The sequence below is a fragment of the Accipiter gentilis genome, chromosome 9 (genome assembly GCF_929443795.1).
Source record: "Accipiter gentilis chromosome 9, bAccGen1.1, whole genome shotgun sequence".
Classification (NCBI taxonomy): Eukaryota; Metazoa; Chordata; class Aves; order Accipitriformes; family Accipitridae; genus Astur; species Astur gentilis.
The window spans coordinates 21,042,904-21,062,692 of record NC_064888.1 but is presented as its reverse complement, the minus strand read 5'-3'; the positions used below and the strand labels follow the sequence as shown (position 1 = coordinate 21,062,692).

At 44.8% G+C, this 19,789-nt stretch overlaps 2 protein-coding genes across 5 annotated transcripts in view; one reads left to right on the top strand and one right to left on the bottom strand.

Moving 5' to 3' along the window:
* Positions 1-19,789, top strand: part of TLL2 (tolloid like 2) — a 321,269-nt gene that overhangs the window by 236,915 nt on the left and 64,565 nt on the right. The window lies entirely within an intron of this gene.
* PDLIM1 (PDZ and LIM domain 1) overlaps positions 1-19,789 on the bottom strand; it is a 45,718-nt gene that overhangs the window by 19,522 nt on the left and 6,407 nt on the right. For 3 of the 4 annotated variants that reach the window (XM_049809811.1, XM_049809816.1, XM_049809812.1), the window contains exons 2-3: positions 13,553-13,704; positions 3,459-3,543 (exon numbers count right to left, since the gene is read on the bottom strand). In XM_049809811.1, coding sequence (XP_049665768.1) covers positions 3,459-3,543; positions 13,553-13,704 — 237 coding nt within the window. Of the gene's footprint in view, positions 1-3,458; positions 3,544-13,552; positions 13,705-14,978; positions 15,027-19,789 lie in introns of those variants that run through there. The other variant, XM_049809813.1, reaches the window with a different exon arrangement.

Genomic DNA, 19,789 nt, shown 5'->3' with positions numbered 1-19,789 from the left:
TTCAAGACTTCAGGGAATGCCTGGGAGGTTGTGGAATGCCTTTTTATTTTCCAAATATCTTGAACTTGCATTCCAAGTAAGGGAAAATACTTCCACAGGACGATGCAGCATTTCACCAAGTATCAGCCTCCAAAAGGATTACAGAAGTAAACAAATAGTCTATTTCAAATGGGGTAAAAAATGTGTAAGCAGTGATCTTAAAATATGCAGCCACTCAGAGTTCTTGAGACAAACTGAAAATTAATTTCTCTTACAAGTTCTTTTGCAAAGATCTAGTTATTTAACCACACCAATAAAATAGGAAGAGGAAAAGAAGGGGGACAAATGTTGCGAGAAATTTCAGTTAAGATATTGAAGGTAGCAGAGGCAACATCAAACTGCCTCATTTTAAGAAAGGGAGAAACTGATTTGAATAATTGCAGTCCAATTTCTACAGCAAAGGTTTTAAAGCTTTTTTTTTTGAGCCTGCTGTAAGTCTATTCACATGTATGATTATATTTCTACATTCAAAAAGCTCTGCACAAAACCAGTGAGAAACATCTTCAGAGGACCCTGGATCAGGACTTAAATGAACCACTTGGACTCAGTATGTCCTGTTTTCTTTGGTAAACAAATTAATAAGTGTTCTGCACAAGACTGCTGCCAAGGAAAGCAAATATATTGTTTTCACTGGCAAGCAAGTTAAAAAAACCTGAACAGCTCAGCGCTGTCTTCGAAGATTGGGCTCTACTCATGACTTCTACCAATCCTGTTGGAAAAATGAGATCAGCATCTTTCTGGTAAAATTCATAGTGGTTTGCAATACTAATATAGGTATGCACAGCATCTTCTGCACTCTGCTGATGATGATTTGCAGCAGGCCTGGCCAAAACCTCTGGTGATGCTGCAAAGACACAGCCCCAGAGTGACTCGGCCAATGCTTGCCACAGCTCTGGCAGGAGTCGGCATGCTCTGCTGACATCACACTCCAAGCACACCGACCTCACCACAAGCCTCACCTGCTGCAGTCAGCTACTGAAAAAGGAAACAGGTGTATATTAAAAGAAAACCAACAAAAAAACACCAAACCAAACAAAAACCCCTTAAAACTTGATGGTGTTCATGATACTTTTCCTTGGCACAGTGGACTAGGATGTTCAGGCACTGTTAAGCAGAAAGGGTAAATGGGACCTTGTGGTTTGGAAACGCAAGAAATACATCTTCCCTCACACTGCTAAATTCCTCTGCCTGAATATGCAGCAGGCAAAGCCCTTTAAAAGAAAGCCCCATGCTCTGAAAAACAGCACTCCAAATGACTTAATTGGCTTCATTTTAAGGAAGGGAAGAAGGAAGACAAGACTTCTGCAAGAGCATGAATGTTCCTTTTACACCAGGAAATAAAATTCTTCTAGTATCAGCCATCACAAGGGTCAAAGCCTAATTTTCAGGCAACAGTTGGTTCCCAGTGCAAGATTAAGACAAGGGTCACTGCTCAGAGATAAGGTTTGTAACAGGAATCTTTCTGCAGTCAGTTTCTCACCGAATTCTCCTGCTGACGTCAGTTACAGATTGGTATCAATAAATTCAGTTGTGCCACACTTATGAACTGACAGCATTGGGGTATCAATATAAAGGCCGAAGTCAGAACCCGGATTAGGACTAAGTTTAGGGTTTAGAAAGGGATGTGCTCCACCGCCAGGATTATTGCCGAGTCCTGCACAGTCTGAACTTCGTGATGCCCTTTACTTGCATTTTAGAAAGCAGCGCATGACTTGTAAGTTAAAGGCTAGAATTAAGGTTAGTCCCTCTCATCCATGTTTCTTCCTGAGTTGCAGTAGGCTCCCTGAAACAGTCCAGGGCTGACTCACATAAAAATACTCCACCCAGAGAGCAGCTGACTAAAGGAGAGCCATTGATTAGGGTTAAAACTGCCATAGCAAATGAGTTTAAGTAAGAGGTGGCATCAGTTAATTAAAAGAGCCTGTGTTTAGTACTTGACCAGCAGTGGATGTCTATCCAGTGACCCAGGCTGGACTGGAGGAGAAAGTGTGGTGGTGGTGCAGCTAGTGACAGGGGGCTGCAGCAGCAGGTTTCTTGCTGCAGTTTAAGCTTAGTGAGCTATGTTAAACTCCTGCCTGGCAGGTGTAGTGCCCTATGTTTAATTCTGGGGCATTTAGTTAAATTCTGGTTAATGGCTGGGTTAGGGACTTGGTCTCCAGGATTGGGTCTCCTGCTGAATTAAACAATAGCCCTCTGCAGCCTTGCAGCAAAGCCTCAGTGCAGACTCTGCCCCACTCCTAGCCCCTAAGTCTCAAGGCTCACAGCAGAAAATCTCCAGAGCTTGGGCAGCAGAAGACACAGACCAGATCTCAGCTCAGTGTCACAGGCAGGTGTCACTGCACAGCCCCAGCCCAACCCAAGACCACAAGGCTCAGCCTCACACTGTGCCTTGGCTGAGTTATGAATACCTGAAAAATGCCACACCACACTCTTGAGCCAAGAAACACACGGCAGCTTGGCATTAGAGGGAGCATGGACAGATCCCAGGCCAAGGTCTGGGCACAGTGTTGCTGCCCATGTGCTACTTTAGGTTCAGGTCCTTTCCAACCCAAACAGACATATTAGTACTTAATTAATTGCAGAGTCAAGGTAGTTTTATCTCTACTTATTTTGCTAGAAAGACTCACACGGGATGTGTGCTAGGGCCAGAATCCACATCACAGCCCTGGTGAAAATCCAGAGAAATGCTGTTGATTTTAGTGCAGTTATTGTAGATCTATGCAGTGAAATCCTCTAAACCTAGCCCAGGCAATGCCCTTGCACAGGTCACTGTTAAACTAAGTTTACTTGACAGAGGCAGCAGACTGGTGAAGCAAGGCTACCAAAAGGTTACAAAACCAACTTCCTAGACAGAGTGCAAGATCTGCCCCACAGATAAAAATATAAAAGGCCGGTGTTTCTCTTCCACTTTATTCACTGCTAGACTGCTAGTAAGAACCCGCTAGTAAGAACCCACTAGTAAGAGGAAAAAACAAAGCAACAAAAAAAACCAACAGAAAACACTAAGAGTGAATAATTTTCCTCCTCTCTCAAGACCTTTCTTATCTATGAAAATCAACAGGCCTAGCATCAGTAGCAATGATTTATTGAGCCACACCTTTACAATGCCTTCTGTGCCCTATGGTAGGTGGGAGCATGCAGATGGCAGGAGACAACACCTCTGATCCAAGCAGCTTACCCTTGGCAAGGTATCCGACTAGCTCTCCACAGCAGCAGGCTTCTGACCACAATGGAGGGAGTACATCTCTAAAGGTTTCCAAGGGTCATGTAATTTCTAGGAGCTATGGGGCACAGCACTATCCCCAGTGTGACCAACGGAGTGACACATGCTCAGCTCCTTGGAGGATCAGGCCAGAAACTGCTCCGAAATCAGACAGTAGTAAACAGGAACAAGAGCATGCAGATACTCCATTACTTACCTGCGGCTGAGAGGCCAGATTCATCTTATAAGGATGCGTCTTTCCCTCCTCACTTACAAGTGGTGACCAGACTTTTGACTCCGTTCTGCAACACACAAATTTTTAATAGTTAATCTGTTTTCATCACTGAGCATCATTACTGTTATTAAAAGACTTGAAGTTAATCAATTACCCAAACATTTCCCCAGTCTTTTGTATACAGCACTATCCACATCAGGAGGAATCTGGACAGCCTCATTTTAGGCACGTAACTTGGATGAATTAGTTATCTTGTATGAGGTCCTCGGAGAAAGACGGGATCTCAGCATTGACTATCCTGGCTTATCCTTTGGGACTCCACTGGCAACACATCCAGCATGGGCTCCAACCCAGGCAGTAGAGTTGGGAGTCACCCAACAGCAGAAGCTGGAGATATCCCTTAGATGCAGATCCTTTAATTAAGTGGGAAAATTCATATTACTGTGTTTCAGCTTTTATAGGTAGCCGCAAAGAGGAATTATTTTTGCCTGTATTGACTATACAGAGAACATTTTGTTCTTGAAGTTGGGCTGCCTTGGATAAGCTAAAAATATTTTTTGGTTTGGGCCTCAGGAATTTTCTTCTTATTTATACAGTGGTACCCATGCTGCACAAACAGAGGCTTTTGGGAATTATAAAAAAGGAAATGGGTCCAAGTCCGCAATGGGACTAAGCACTGAGGTGACATAATGTGTCAGAGAGAGTCTACATAACCTTTACTGGTCTGTGGTCTGACCCTATTACTCACACAGCAGCCTGAAACACAAGTCAAGAGCTGTGACCAAAACCAACTGCTTTTACCATCATCATTCTGGAGTTTTGCTATGTCCCAGAGAACAACAGACAAACAAGTGGTGAGAAAGAAGCAGAGTGCTTAGATTTGTTTCAGATACTTTGTGGGAAACATGCTACCTACTTTTCTCAGAAGTACAGACAGCAGTTAGCATCTCAGATGGACTAAACACTGCCATTTTTCCCAAACTTTTTAATAGTAGGGAATGAGTAGCTGCAGTATTGCTGAATGAAAACCACTGTTCAATGCTAAACATTGCATCATGCGGCAACCAGATGGCTGATAAACTCTTAGGAGGAGTTTTGAAAACCATGTCCTGTTTTGACAGGAGCCCTTTACAGACTCTGCAACTGCACATAGATGTACTTCCCAGATATTTTTGGGTCCAGGCCCAGTTACAATTAAAGTACTTAGTAAAAAAGGAATGCTTCCACTGAGAATTCACTGGACAACTGGAAAGAGACTTTAAACAGAAAAGGCTTATAAAACTGACAAGGATGGAAAAACAGGGTATAGAGCTACCCACGATAAATTCAATCTGGTCTACACTATTCCTCTAAAAGCCCTCCAATGTCAGGACATTTTTTTAAACAGCCCAAACTTAACTGTGATGTACATGCATACCCCAGACACTTGCTGTGTAAATAGTATTTTAATACTGACATCCAAAAGGTAGCTCAGTGGGAGGAGACAGGAGGCAGCATTCTCACTTAGGGAAGAGGAGAAGTTTTATTGACCTGCTATTGCATCTACTGCACTCTAGATTTACACGGAAGAAACCTGAATGAAATCTGCTGTGCTGTACCTCCTTTCACAGGCAAGTACAAAGACACAGGTCACACCAGATATCATCCTTTACAAGCATTCAGGCATAGCAAAAACCTTTGACTCCAGACTATTGCACCCTGCAGGCTCAGCTGCAGTGCTGATACCCGACAACCTACATCCCCCAAATCCTGGCATCTGGCAAGCTGGGGCACACACAGACTAACAAATATGAATGTAACAGCTGCATGGGATCAGATCCATGCCCATCTGATTATTATCTTGTCTCAACAGATGCCGTTACTGGATGCAAACATACCCCAGGTGAGTATAAAACAGCCATTCCCTCTTTGCTTCTGGCAACAAGTGCTTTAAGGTGCCTGAGGAACCAGAGATTTTAACCAGATTATGGCTATCAAGCCTGACAAAGTCACAGCCATCTATAGGATGGCTGTATTTTGCACCTGAAGACTCTGTTTGCAGAGGGGAGCGGCCCACTGACCAACGCAAAGCATTATTCCTTGAAATTGTTTGGAGATCATGTGCAACCAAGTTTCACCTCCTCTGGAACAACAGGGGCCACAGCAAAGTATAAGGGAATCAAATAACCTGCAAGTCAGGCTGTAAGCAAGTGGACATTGGCTGGAGATGAAAGAGCAGATCAGAGAGCATTAAACACTTCAGCTGATTTCTAGCATGAGGCATCCTTGTGCCAGTTCTCACTAGCAGTGATCTAAGTACTTTTGAGGTAGCATTTTCTTTTGCAGCAGCTTAATATTATCAGATTCCAGAAGCACCAAAAGGCCTTATTCAGGCTGAAAATTTAAGCTTAGAGCAGACCAATATACAAATACGGAACAGAAACCTCTCCCCAGGAACCAGGGCACTTGCTTTCCTCCCACTGCCCTTCACTCAATGCATTTGAGGTGACAGCACCTTGGTCTCCAGCATAGGGGAGGCAGCTATGGCCAACTACTGCAGCCAATGGGTTTTCTCCTCCCTTATTTATTAGCAAGGCAAAAAGCACAAGTTTGTTTCCCAGCCTGCTGCCATTCTGATCTGTCACTGGATATAAATGGAAGCAGCAAGGTCACTCCAGGCTTCACTTTCAATCCAGTTTAAAAGTTATCCAAACAGAAAGGTTAAATAGCCTGCATGGTTGTTCCTCTAAGGCTGGGAAGATAAAGCTTCCCTTTGTCTTCACAACAGCTGCAGCAGAGCCCTTCAGCCACTCTCAACAGCCCATTTATGGCCCCAGCAAAGCGGCAAAGAGAAGACAGCTTTGCTCTCACTGGCTTTGCCTAGTGGGGCTTTCAAGGTGCGTGCCCCATCCCACCACACCGGAGCCCACAGTCTGCAGGTCATCAGTGGGACTGCTATGGTCCCAGCTTTCAGCAAGGGCTTCCTGGCTCTGCTCCTGGTGTCACTGCCTGCACTTTTACTCAAGTGTGGCAGGAGAAAGAAAAACAGCACCTAAAAGTTCACCTTATGTCCCACTGCTGGCCCAGGACTTATTTTCTGAAAGGCTAGGAAGTATGGACACAAGGCATAGATGATAGGGTGCATTGGTTAGACTCATCATGTTTGTTTCTTATCTATATGTGTTCACATCTTATTTCTGTGAAGAAGGGAACAGGCATCAGAGCAGACAGTTCAAACCCAGCCTCAGTGCAGTGCCTTGAGTTCACAGCAGGCTATTACTGGTAGTACTGTAGTGGCTTTCTGGAAGATTTTCTTTAGATCTGGAGAGGAGGACCCCCCAGCCACAAAACCGACTCCACACTCCCCCTGATGAGGCAGTATCCCTGCCACAGAGCATGGCCACTCTAGCAGGGCTGCCTCCCCACCAGTGGTGGGGCTGGATGTCCCAGGCAGTAAACTGCTGAGGAACCACACCCTGTCTTCAGGGAAAGCCAGCAGGCTTCAGCATACCCATTGGATCTCACAGATTCCTGCTTAAATTGATGACTAGTTATTTTAGAACATGGTTTCTAATGCATATTCTTTCAAAAGAGATTCCAGATGAGCGCAACACTCAAATAGTGCAGAAAGAAGACAAACCCATGATACTCAAACAAGCCTGGGAACAAGTGCCAGTCAAATTAATTGCATGCATGTGGATAGACAAGCTTCGTCATGTTTGCAGTTTACATTTCCATGCTGTTTCCTTACTACAGGAGAGAACACAACGAAGACAGGGCCAGGGAATGAGCCATGCAGATGCCGTTTCATCCAGGCAGAAACCAAGAAATTTATCTGATACTAGTTTGGACGGGAAGGAACTGGTAAGAAGGGAGGAAGGAAACTGCATGCGAGTCAAGGCAAAAATCTGGAGAGTTATTTACAAAATACAACACTTTTCAAGAAGCTTGGCTTGAACATGGTATAATATAAACATTGCAAGAGCCTAGATTTTGCTATCAATGCTTTGTGTGCAGAGCTGGGCCATAGCTTCAAGGGAAAATTCAAAGCTGGAAAATGAGGCTCTAATTCTGTGCGCCAGGAACTGCATAAATAACTTGTGTAAAGGTGAGAGGCACATTACACTCCCATTTCAATGACCAGGATGGAAACAACTAAGATACCAAAGTAGCAACTAAACCCATAGAGAAGGTCCTTGTGCAACACAGTTTGCTAGCTGAAAAATGAGGAAAGATCTAAAGAATTCCTCTTTCAACCCTCCCCAAGAGTTTTAGACAGGCATTTTAATAATGTTTAGAGACTAACTACAAGAGCTTTCAGGCCACCAGGAAGGTGCCTTTTAACCAGCCTTTTAGCTACAACAGCTGCATAGTACATGCCTTTGGATTTAAACACAAGCAGTCACTTTTAGCAACTATCCGTTAGTGGACATACTCACTTTGGCAAGCAAAACTGTACTTCGGCTGCATGCAGCCTACTGCCAATTCAAACAGCAACGCTAGGCACAACTTGCTAGAGACAAAAGGCCCCAAATTAATTTTTTCACACATGGCCCTCTGCTCCAGGCATTTCAGGTGTCTCTTCATGCAACCAAAGAATACAAAAGGACAACTCCAGCTGTGCAGAAGAAGCAACAAAAGTTTATCACAAGTGGTTTCATTACAGAGTTACGAAGGACTCATGCCTGACTGCTCAGACTTACACTGTTCTTCCACCAGCCAGCTACAGAGTTACCTACTTTTGCCTCACTGAAGAAGCTGTAGAAACACAACAAATGCCAAGCTTGACTTGCCAAAATTACTTTGAACATGCCGATCATTAGTAAAAGCTGTGGGCAAGCACCCAGGAGCGCTGGGAGCACCACACCAGTCATGGAGAGGTTGTGAGCTGCCACAGAGGGTCAGGCAATCTGCATGCCCTTATATAGCTGCATGCAGAGCATCAGGCTTTTCCCAGGGCCAAAAGAATTATTAGTAAGATGACAGAGCTGGAAAACTCTTCTTGGCAGGGAAGCAAGAAGCAAACCTAAAAGAGTCAACGGATTCCACCGACTTCCTAGAACACAAATTTGAGCCTATTGTGGCTTTGTGCAACTAGTCCTCACAGCTGAGACCTGGGAACACATGGAGCAAGCAAGAGTGCAACTGAACCTACCGAATAAAATGCAGATAACATCACACACATTCTCTCTTTTTCATAAGCATCTACACATGATCCTTTCTGACAACGCAATGAATGCGCTGGTAGCAGATCTGATCCTAGCACTTTTCAAAGAACAAATACATAGCTTCATTCCTCGGCATAACTTTCATCAAACAGACTGTTTTGCAAACAAAAAAGGTGCATTAATATATTATATGCTGGCAGCAGAGCTGCAGAAAAGCAGCTTGAAATTTGAAGGACTGTAGGAGCAGAACAAGAGATTACATGTTTGCAAACCCTTTTCACAAATATTCTTCTCTTATTACCACCCCCAACCTGCCTCTGGACATAGAGGGAAGGGCAGACTCACTGTGGGAACACTTCTTTTTTGTTGAAAAAAAGCATATAAATACACACTTTATCTTTGAGTTGCTTAGAGCTGCATATGAACACAGTTCCACCACCCATTTCGTGACTAAAGCCACAGGCAAAGAGCCATTTGTTTTAGAAATAAATTTTCACCTGTGCTGCAGTGAACATTTGTCTGCTTTTGTAGATCTTCAGCTACAGCTACATGGAGCTGTGTGTCAAATTCATCATGAGAATTAGTTCCTCCTGAGCCTTCCCTTCTTTGAGTGCTCTTTGTCAGGGCAAGCATCTTTCCCAAAATACACTGAGTTTCCAAAGGAAGTTGATAGCTTTCTCCAGTCTGTTGGACGCGTCTTGCTGCTTACCCCCGTTAAAGGCAAATCAGAGGTGTGCTTGGAAGGGGTGCAGCCTGAGGGGAGGCTTTGCTAGACACCAAAATGTCAGTGCAACAATGTATGCACCCTAATTGGAAAAAAAAAAAAAAAAAAAAAAAAAGCAGCTCTTCTCAAAGACTCAAGATCCAAAACTTCATTTTTCCTACAAATGGGAGAGGCTCAAATATCTGTCCATGAAATTTCTCTGTTTAGCAACTGGGTGGTTTTGAGTTGACTGAAGCACACTGTCTGACGTAGCTCAGTCTTTCTGCATGCACCATACAAAACCATGGTGCTGAGCTTGATTTTACACTGCTGAAGACAATAATGGAACCTTTACTTTGGTTTCTTGGGAACTACATTTCTAAAACCCCTCTCTAGCCTGAAACAAAAAGCAAAACAAATGAACAAACACAGGCTCGGAAAAGAGCAGGGAGCTGCTAGACACACTAAGTTCAGCAGGAATTTGGTGGATGCGGCAACATTGTTGAACACTCACGTTCAAGGCAGAAAATAGACCTTTCCAACTCTGTTCACACAGCAAACAGCAAAGCACCTGGCAGGGCTGCTTAGAAAAGCATATTCAGAGAAAGCAGTTTGTGGCTGGGTTTTAAATCTTAGGAAATTAACAGATTTGCACCTTTTGGTGAAAAAGCAGACCAGGCATGTTTTCTTCAGCTAGTAATTTGATCCATTTTTAATGGTGATATGTGTTAGACTAGATTTCCTGCTTACAATCTGATCTGAACTATTTTTGGATTGTTACCGTCGTTAAGGAAAATACTGAAACAGGAAACATTGGAATGCTGTTGATATTCACAATCAAGTACACAGTGCAAACAGCACTTCCTTTACCAGAAGGGTTTAAGTGCTTTCAATTCTCTACATTTACATTTCTCTTAAATAACCATTAGTACAGCCAAACATGAAGACATCTTAACCGTTTGGCTACCATTAAAATAGAAGAGGGTTGCATATTTGCAGAACATACACATACAAATTTTGTTTTGGTCCACAGAAGAGCACAAGATGACAACAAGCATAGCACAACACTCCCCTAAACACTCTCCCAGCCTCCAGCTACTTGCAGCTTAAGGGCTTTCTGCAGCAGACATACTGCCAGGGTATATAATATCCTTTATAGTTTTGCCTTCCATTAATTCACCCACTCTCCTTTTGAACACACGTGCACTTTTAGAATTCACAGCACAGTCATAAATGAAGTCTCCACTGGCACAACAGTGTTGACCCGTTGGTGGAACCGAAACACCTGATGTGAGCTCAGACCCATGTCTAAAATCCCTCCTGGCATGACCTTGCTGCCACCCTGAATGCAGGTCAGAGAGCATTTTGCACAGGTAATCATTTAAATGAGTAATAATTTAAAATTCATCAGATATGAAATTAAAAATCACTAAGGATTATGCTTTCACATGACACCTCTACAATGGTGAGTAGAAAAGGACTGGAAGACTTCTCACTCTGGAAAACCTGGCACAGCTGGGCACATTCTCAGCACCAGCTGTGTGTGATGCTCCAGTCCATGGAGCTGCTGCCCTGTCCGACCAGTGGTTTTTGCCATCATGGCTACTTGGTACAACTGATTCAGCTAATGAGCTACAACTGCAGAGCATGGAGACCAGACCCAAGAGTTGGTGGTGTTGAAGTGCAAATTATATGCTTTCCTTGTCATACTCAGCCAACTACTTACAGAGCTACTTCAACAGAGAAAAAACTTCCAGCTCTGACCCGATTGTATTGTCAGCCTTCCTCACTAACTATATGGTCAAGTCTTACTGTCAGAGTTTGGCCCAAGGTTCAGGAAGCCCAAGCCATACCAGTTGGCCAGGTGGCACTCATTTTCCCAAGTGCCTTCCACCCTCTCCACCTCTGTAGCGATGGTCTTCCCCTCTTTATAGAGGAGGGCTGACCACTGACCCATAGTCTGCTTTCCTCACCCATTTCCTCTACCCTAAGTTGAACAGGAAGATGAAACTGTTTTAAAATGCCTTCTCTGTCACCCCTCTAGTCCTGCTCTCAAGATCTTCCATTTTAAGGTCTTGGCCTTAGACTGCAAAGTAAAGAAGAGCTCTAACCTCAGCAACCAAGACTACATTGCATTTCTGACCACTGAGTCCAGCTGCATTTGGGACAACACAGCAACAGGGGCCCAGAAGGAGACAGCTGGGTGCTAGGGGTAAAATATTCTCAATAGAGTACAACCAGGAAAGACCACGATGCACACTACTGTCTTTTGGCATTAAAGAGCTTTCTTCTCTGAGAAAGCCTCCTGCAATATCGTATTCCCCAATACAAACACATCTCTAGTGGCTATCAAGTCTCCAAACAAGTAAGCAACTCCTCCGTAAGCAAAACTTTACTCCCAAAGAAGAAGGAGGACCAAAGACGTGAAGTTCCCTAGAATCATCTAAAATGGATTTTACATAGAGTATTGGGTAGTAATATCAAATCCTAAAGTGGATAAGTAGCGAGATCACTGCTTTCATGTCCTTGTGGTCTTGACGCTCTCCTTGGCCATTTTGTCAGCAGTACTCCTCAATCACTACAGCAGCAGAAGCGTCCAGCACACATTCATGCTACCTCATTGAAAGGGGGTCTTGAAAAAGAGTTGGTCTGTGCTAACTCAAAGCCCCTGCATGCTTTTACACAGCTGCACTTCCAGCTAGAAATCTCTCCCTGGGCAGCTTCCACACCCAAGGCCGATGAAACATGCATGGGGTAGCTATAAAGTTAACAACTTTGTAATTAACATTAGGAAACACATTTTACAGACTCAATGATCTGTAAGAGTGAGCTTGCCTGCAGGCTGAAAGAGCCCTTGCCTTCCCTCCTTTCTCCCAGCCAGAACCACATGGCACTGGTTTGCTAAATCAAGCAACCGGGTATTTCAGAGAGGAAAAGGAGCACTCCTTTGCAGGAAAATTACAGGCTGCCAAGTTAGAGGCCAGTATGAGAAACTCTGGGGCTAACAGGCTGCTGCAATGCTCACCACTCATTCACACTGCCTGCACTGTGCTCCATTCTTCTGTCTGTGAATTCCCTCAATGAATTGTCAGGCTTTTTTTGGCCAAGACCCATTGCTTCTTCCTGAACTGGGAAATGACTGCTGAACTCCTGGCATTGTCCAAGCTATGGTAAAAGACTTCTGTTTATCACAGAAAAGCCCTGAAAAACTGAACTACTGTGTCATTTAAGGCATGCTTTTGCACTCCTTCTGAAAGCACTTCCCCTGAATCTGCCATGAAGCTGATGGACAATTGCTTTGTGGGAAGAAGGCCACAGGAAAAACTCACTCCAGAGCAACTAGAAATGCCACACTGCATCTACCATCTGACTTCGAGAAGTGCTGGTACCCATGGCTGCAATTCAAACCAAAAGGAAGGATAAATACCCAGCACCCTTGAAAAAAAACAGGCTTCAGTTCTTTTAAGAAGCAATGGGTCAATGCAAAGCAGACCCCTGCCTTCCCAGTCTCCATTTCTTCTCCATACAAAGATGGCCCAAGAACAAAGCACAGCTGGGGAAAGGAATGAAGCTGTCCATTGCTCTGCAGCTCAAGACAGTAGGAAGGCTGAAGCTAGCCTGTGCTCTACACTGGTGACAAAGACCATGGCTCAGCTGTCACCTTCCTTTAGTTTTTCAGGATTTGGAGAGGCTGATGCCTGACAGGTACCTCGGTGCACCCTGGGTCATTACTGTTTAGCACTGTTGGTGGTGTTTGATCAAGAGGCTCCAAAATGTGCAACCTTTCCAAGTCTGTGCATGGCAAAAACTAGGCAATTAATAGCTTGGACAACACACAACCGTATGTTTTAACTGCTAAGTTAGTGCAACAGGAAGAAAGGTCTCCTCTGGTTGTACCTCCTCTGCTGAGTGAAGTTTTCATGAGACCTGTCTTTGATTTCTTGCTGTCAGGAGCCACAGAATAGGCTGACAGACTCTGCCACAAATTATCAGCCAATTTCTCACTGGGAAAATTGTTTTCATAAGGTCAAAGTGCAGCAAATGCAAGCAGCATTAGGATTAAAGGCTGAAATGCAGTTCCCTCTTGCTATCCAGCGCCTGGCCAAAGCACTAAGAGGTCAAATTAAACAAACTAGCCAGAGAGGTCTGCTGTCAAACCAAAACATAGCTACTGCCCACCACACATCCCTCCCTCTCCCCATCCCCAGTCTCGCTCAGCAACGTACCTGCTGACCGTCAGAGTTAATTCATCTGTGCAACCCTTGATTTTGTTCTGCGCCTCAAGGTGCGTCATGTTATCTGTGTTTACTCCATCAATAGCTATGATCTGGTCTCCTATACACAAGTTGGCTATTGCAGCTTTGCTACCTGGAGTCACCTAAGGGAAAACAAAAAGAGTGAATAGACTTTCTAGGGAGGAGGTTTCCATAGCAACATTTGAAAAACAGTTGGAGCACTCAGGGCTTCTCTCACTGGTAACTGGAAGCAAAGAGGTGAAAACTAATGAAAGTAAATTCTCAGCAGAAATCTGTCTGGGTCTCTTAGATGCTCCTCAGTATTAGTTGGGGGCTGGATTCTATTTTGGGACCCACAGATAGAAATTTGGGGAGGCGACAGCAGGTAAATAATAAAATTGTATTTTCACTCAAGGCAGTTGGCTTTGTGCTAGAGAACAAGAAATACAGAAAGCAACTCTGTTATTCGCTGTACAGAGAAGTGGTCTCCAAAATGGAGGGTGCTAAGGACAGCGAGGAAGTCCAGACCTCTAAGAACGGAGGTGACAGAAGAGTATCAGAGTCATTGCAACACAGTCAACACCAATCATAAACACCTTCATCTGCATCACGATCTCGTTTGCTTCCTTCCTTGGAAGGAATGTTTGGGGTCAAGATTTTTGATTGCTTCTTTAGTTGTAGTAAACTGGTTTTGCCTGGGAACAGCTGCAACAGACACTCACTGACATCAGCGAGACCAATCCCAAAGCAGTGCTTGATCGAACAAGCAGACTGGAAAGGAGAAAGACATCAGAAACTTAATCTTTAAACCACAATCCGACAATACTTTCTGAAAAAGTAGAAGCATCATTGCCAGCCTGCCAGCATGACCACAGCTCACCTTGATGCATTCTGCCATATTACAATCTCCCTTTCCTCTCCACATGTGGTGCTTTGCTTCCCAGATATACCACAGCACTGCTAAAGAGGTGCTGTGCACTGCCTGCGAAATGACTGGTGGGAAGGAGCTCAGGGTAATCTCACTGAGATCCCAGACAGACAGAAGACACTATGCAGCAATGACATCAGTACGATACTCTCATGAAAAAGAAGGTTCCAGCTAAAACTTGACATTTTCAAGCAAATCAACTAACTGGCTCATTCATTTTTCCCTGCTAATGAGGGATCCCTATCCTCTTATCAACCGAGATGTCTTTGGGCCAAAATTATTGCCTCAGTGGAGGGTGAAGAATGTCACATTTGTTTGTGGCTTTGCAAACACTACATAAGATTTTGTGCAGTTTTAATGACTTTGTAGAAGGAGCATAATGATTACTGTGGGCTTTCATAAATTATTTAATAGGCAGAGGAAATGAGAAGGGTGGACTGCTCCCAGACATGAGTACAGATTAAAACATGCCTTGCAGCTAAGACATACCTCATTTATGAGTCTGTTGCAACTGGTATTCATTCTACGCGTTCATGCTAGGTTTCAGCATGCTGGAAAGCATGTGAGCAAACTGAGCAGAGCTGTCAGACATAAACAAACATTGTTCACAAGATTTAGCAAGTCCTCCTAATGTAGAATTTGATGGCAAATCATTCTCCCTAGAGAAACATTCACCTCCTAGAGGTGTCACACATTAGCTGCAATCATTGCTTTCCCTGGACCAAAAATGAGGCTGTTCAGCACACCTCCTCACAGATGTAGCATGGTATTTTCCCTAACCAGAAGGAAGATCACAGGATGCTTTTCTTTTTTCACCTCTCCACTATGATAATATTTCATGGAAAAGGGAAGGACACAGATGTGTATCACAGATGTCCAAGGTTGGCCAACGTGCTCAACATTAAGCCAAAGACCTTCAGATGGGTCAACCAAATAGTGCCTGTCTACCTGCTCACCACTTTTAATGCTGCAAGCAGACTACAAACTGACAGAGGAAGTGCTAATGAAAAGACCAGACAAGCCACCAGATGGATATAGAAGATCTGCTTTAAATGTGAAGATCATTGCCTCCCAAGCTGCAGCCTGCAGCTGACTGGTGGCCTACTAAGACCACTGAGTGCAGCCTGCTGCCGCTTCACTGGATCCACTGCCTTGAGCATACCTTCATGTAAACCTTGTGACAAGGTCACCTAGCAGCCACAAAGAAATCTTGAGCACTGAAAGTCACCCACAGTCCTACCAGATATGGGAGCTGTCATTTTAGAAACCATGAGACAGATCCCTAAAGACATCGTTACACCGGAGGGAGCGTGCAGGGCACATGTTGCAGGTCTGCCCCTGGTCACTAAGCCTTAACCGAGTCTCTTGGTTTCTCGGTGCCTTTATTTCCTCTGCTATCAAAGGAGGGAGAGGGGTACATTGCTCAGCCCTGTGACAAGCACCAAGTTCAGCACACTATTACCGTGATTCATTTTCAATCACACAAGACTGCCAAGGGGTCAAGAATAACAGTAGATTAACACTGCCGCTGGAACACTGCCAGAGGCTCAGCCGTACAGCTTGCATTTAAAGACTGATAATCTATGCTAGATGTGGCAGGCTGCTAGAAATGATCCTGTACGACAAGGAGCAGCTGAGCCAGAGTAGCCAGGGACACTGAAGTACTGAAGCCTCCTGAAGAAACCCCAAGAGCCACCAGGATGAGCGAGTGGTATTCACAGTAACATCTCAACGCTTTGTCAGCGCTTGTGGTGTCATGTTCCCCTTCTGTGTCCACTTCAGAGGAATTTGAAATGTGAGTGCTCTTCTCCATCAGATAAGAGCCACTGGTAGCACAAGGGCTATTACATCCACTCAGGTACCATACAAACCTCTCCCCTAAGGGGAAGCTACAATGATGCACATAAATAAAATAAAAAAGATAAGTGAATTTGCCAAAGGGAAACATGTTTTAAAATCCAGTTTCTTCAGTTCTGGAAATAACTTGCCCTGAAATGCAACCTTCCACAAACTGCTCCCCTACAACATCCATCTCGTACTCCCTCCCAGGATGGCTCATAGCAAACATGTCTGCACAAGGGCATGGTACTGCAGGGAATGCATCCCCCATCCTTTTTAGGATGATTAATAGCTTCTAATAACATTCCCTTCCTCCCTCATAGTAAAGTCTGGGTTTATCTCGGTGCTGTCAATGCTGCTTTTGGGATTTGCTCGTCTACCAGTTAAGTCAGGAAAGCAAAAGCGTTTCTGTTATTAAGTGAGGAGCAGAGAGCTGCCACTGGGAAGACCTTTTCCTGCTTTTATGTTTATCACATCCCAACCTGGTCCATGGGGAGCAGCAAGGGCAGGCATATGGCTGGGGAGAGGGACAGACAGAGGCACTCAGAGCACTGACAGCTACCAGCCAGCTTACACAACCCAACCAAAAGGACACCAAAAATTCACAAAAGCTTTCAGGCTCACAGGCATCTTGTAAATGTTGCACTGCCTGAAACTGCTTTGCTCCTGCTCTCCTCTCAGATGTCTTAAAGCTTTGCATGGAGCAGACATCTGCAGGAACCAAGGGGATGGCAGGCACTCCCTTGCACACCTTGCACAGGCAGGTGACCCCCAGATAGAGCTGCACTTCTGCATGGGAGGGTGAAGAGGGCTGAAAGACAGTGCAAGAAACAAAACCTACAAACACAACTTTGCACAAGTTACATCTCGAGCAAAGGCATAGCCTCTTGTCTCCTTCAAAAGGGCTCCCTGACTGGCTTGGACTTCCCCCACTAGGGTCAAGCAACCTCTGGCAGAGGGGACATAGGCAGCATCACAGGGCCCCAGGAGTCCCCCAGCTCCAGGGACATTATCGTCAGGTGAATAAAGTTCTGCACACCCTGCAACATCATGCCCAAGGGCTTCCTTTGGAAAAGAGAGATGCCCTACCTTGTGGTGATTGCTCCCAAGGCAATCGTGTAACACTTTGCCCTTAGGTCATTTCATTGTTGAACAGACAATGATGAGACAGGCTGAGCAGCACCGCTTCATACCATACCCAAAATAGGTCCCAAAGCTCACCAGAGTGTGCCTATGGTGATGCTCTGTTTGGCTGGCATCCCTGTTAAGAAATCTGGGCTACTACAGAAATAATCTAGGTACTTATAACCAGACACATCAGACTAGGTCCCTGATACCAGCTCAGAGAGATTTGCCAGCATATGGAAGAAACAAATAACCCCATAATACATGGGCTTGATCGTGTACTCTTTACTCATGCAAAGCTCAGTGTAGCAGATAAAGGTTTAGACCAGTTACAGGCTCAGACCCCTCTTTTTAAAGAGGTCCCACAGACTCAGGGTTGGTATGGAGAGAAGAAAAACATATATTATTTTCTTACACTACAAAGTGAAACTTTATGTACATATGCATGTGTGTGCACACACACACATATCCATAAAGCTCTGCAATCACGAAGAGGGTAGAAAAATTATCTGCCCCCCTCACCTTCCCTGAACGCACACTTTGGGCTCCACCTTGCCAACACCACCAGGACTTTGCAAAGTTCAGATTTCTCTCTCCCACGTGGTTTGCCTGCTGCCGTTCCCTTGCACTGGTGGCTGGGCAACAAATGAAGGACTCAGCCATGACATGTCAAGTCTTTAGCTAGTCTTTGGGCAAGTCCATTTACAACAGAAAAGAAAACACTTCTATTTAGCAGAGGGAATGAGACATATTTGGCTGCTTACCCAGCTCCCAGGCCCTCTTTATAAGACTTCTGTCTGTCCCAGAGCTAGCCAAACACAGCCACGTTTTAAAGTTGATGCCATTACCTCCACACACACTACTTAACAAGCTTTGCAGTCCCTGGACAGGGATATATGGTGCCTTTTTTCCTTCTGCAGGCAAGGATCCAAGAGGCAGCAGTGGGTATATTAAGGGAAGCTGCTGCCCACAGCAAATGAGAGGGAGGAAGGGTGGGAAGCATTTCTGTGAAAAGCAGCATAAAGCAGCTCCATGTGAGTCAGGATAGATGTGTGGGTCTCAAATTCATTCAATTCTTTTTGGCCTTCTCCCCCTATCCATTCAGGCACACTACTTGCTCACTCCATCAGCCCTCCACAGTTTCTCACAGACCCTACAGCCTCTGGTACCACCCATGACTCCACACCTAGACACACATCGCAAGAAGTGATGAAGTGATAAGAAACAAGAAAATCAACATCAGCCAAGAAAAAGATCGGGATAAACAGTACCTATCTGAGCTTCAGAGGAAAATCTAGCTGTGTCTTTGCTGGACAGAACAGACATGCAGCAACATACTTGTAAGGCCACCAGCGACAACTAGACATCTCTGACATTCAGTTTAATCCTCCCCACCCACACAAACTGCTCTTTTACCATGAGTAATGTCCTCGGCACTGGTGTATTATGCTAAGCAGCCACAGTTTCTCCCAGCAAAAGCATGCAGCTGGGTCAGCAGAGATCAGAGGCTATGAGAAAACTCAGGCAAGCACGTTCCCCACCCCTTCTCTTTAGGGGAGGGGGAACAACAGGCCAGTTCCTTACAACCGACTCCAGGAGATTTTCCTCCCGAGCTGCTCCCATTCTGTGCACCATTACAGTCCAACACTGCTGCAGCCCAAAGCTCACTGGCTGCTCTGTGCTGGCCCAGACCACACCATCACTGGGAGAGAAGGGGAAGGTGGACATGCCCCTGGCTGGTGAAACCCCTGAGCGTCAGCCCACCCCAACAGGGTCTGAGCTTCCACTGCACAAGCCCCTCTGGCAGCCCAGCTCACCCTCACCCTCCTGCCTGCCTTCATGTCCTGCCTATTTCTGACAGCCAGATGAGCATTATTAACACAGAAAAGGGAAGGCATTAGACACAGCACAGAGAGGGCTGACCTCAGGAAGGCAGTGTAAAAAGACATAGGCGAAATGATTTGCTCAGACAGGTTCTCAAGTGGTGGTCAAGAAGTTATTCAGCCCTACAGCTTGTTTTACAACGTGCCCCACATTAAAAAAAAAAAAAAAGTATAAAGATTTCTTACAAGACCTCAAAAACATTACATAGAGCTGCCTATCAGCTGAGGCTTTCCTGATGGCTTATGTCATCCTCTAAATAAAATATGTCCAGTAATCAGCAACCATCTAAGGTACAATGTCACCGTCCAGAACAACATCAATTGTTTATGCAGTTAAGGCCTCCTTTAATTTTCCTGTTCACACTGAAAAAAAACCCAATCCATTTGATGCTGTTATTTTGATGTTGCACCCTTCAGACCCAAAGCATTTTACAAGCCAAATACATCTCTTGA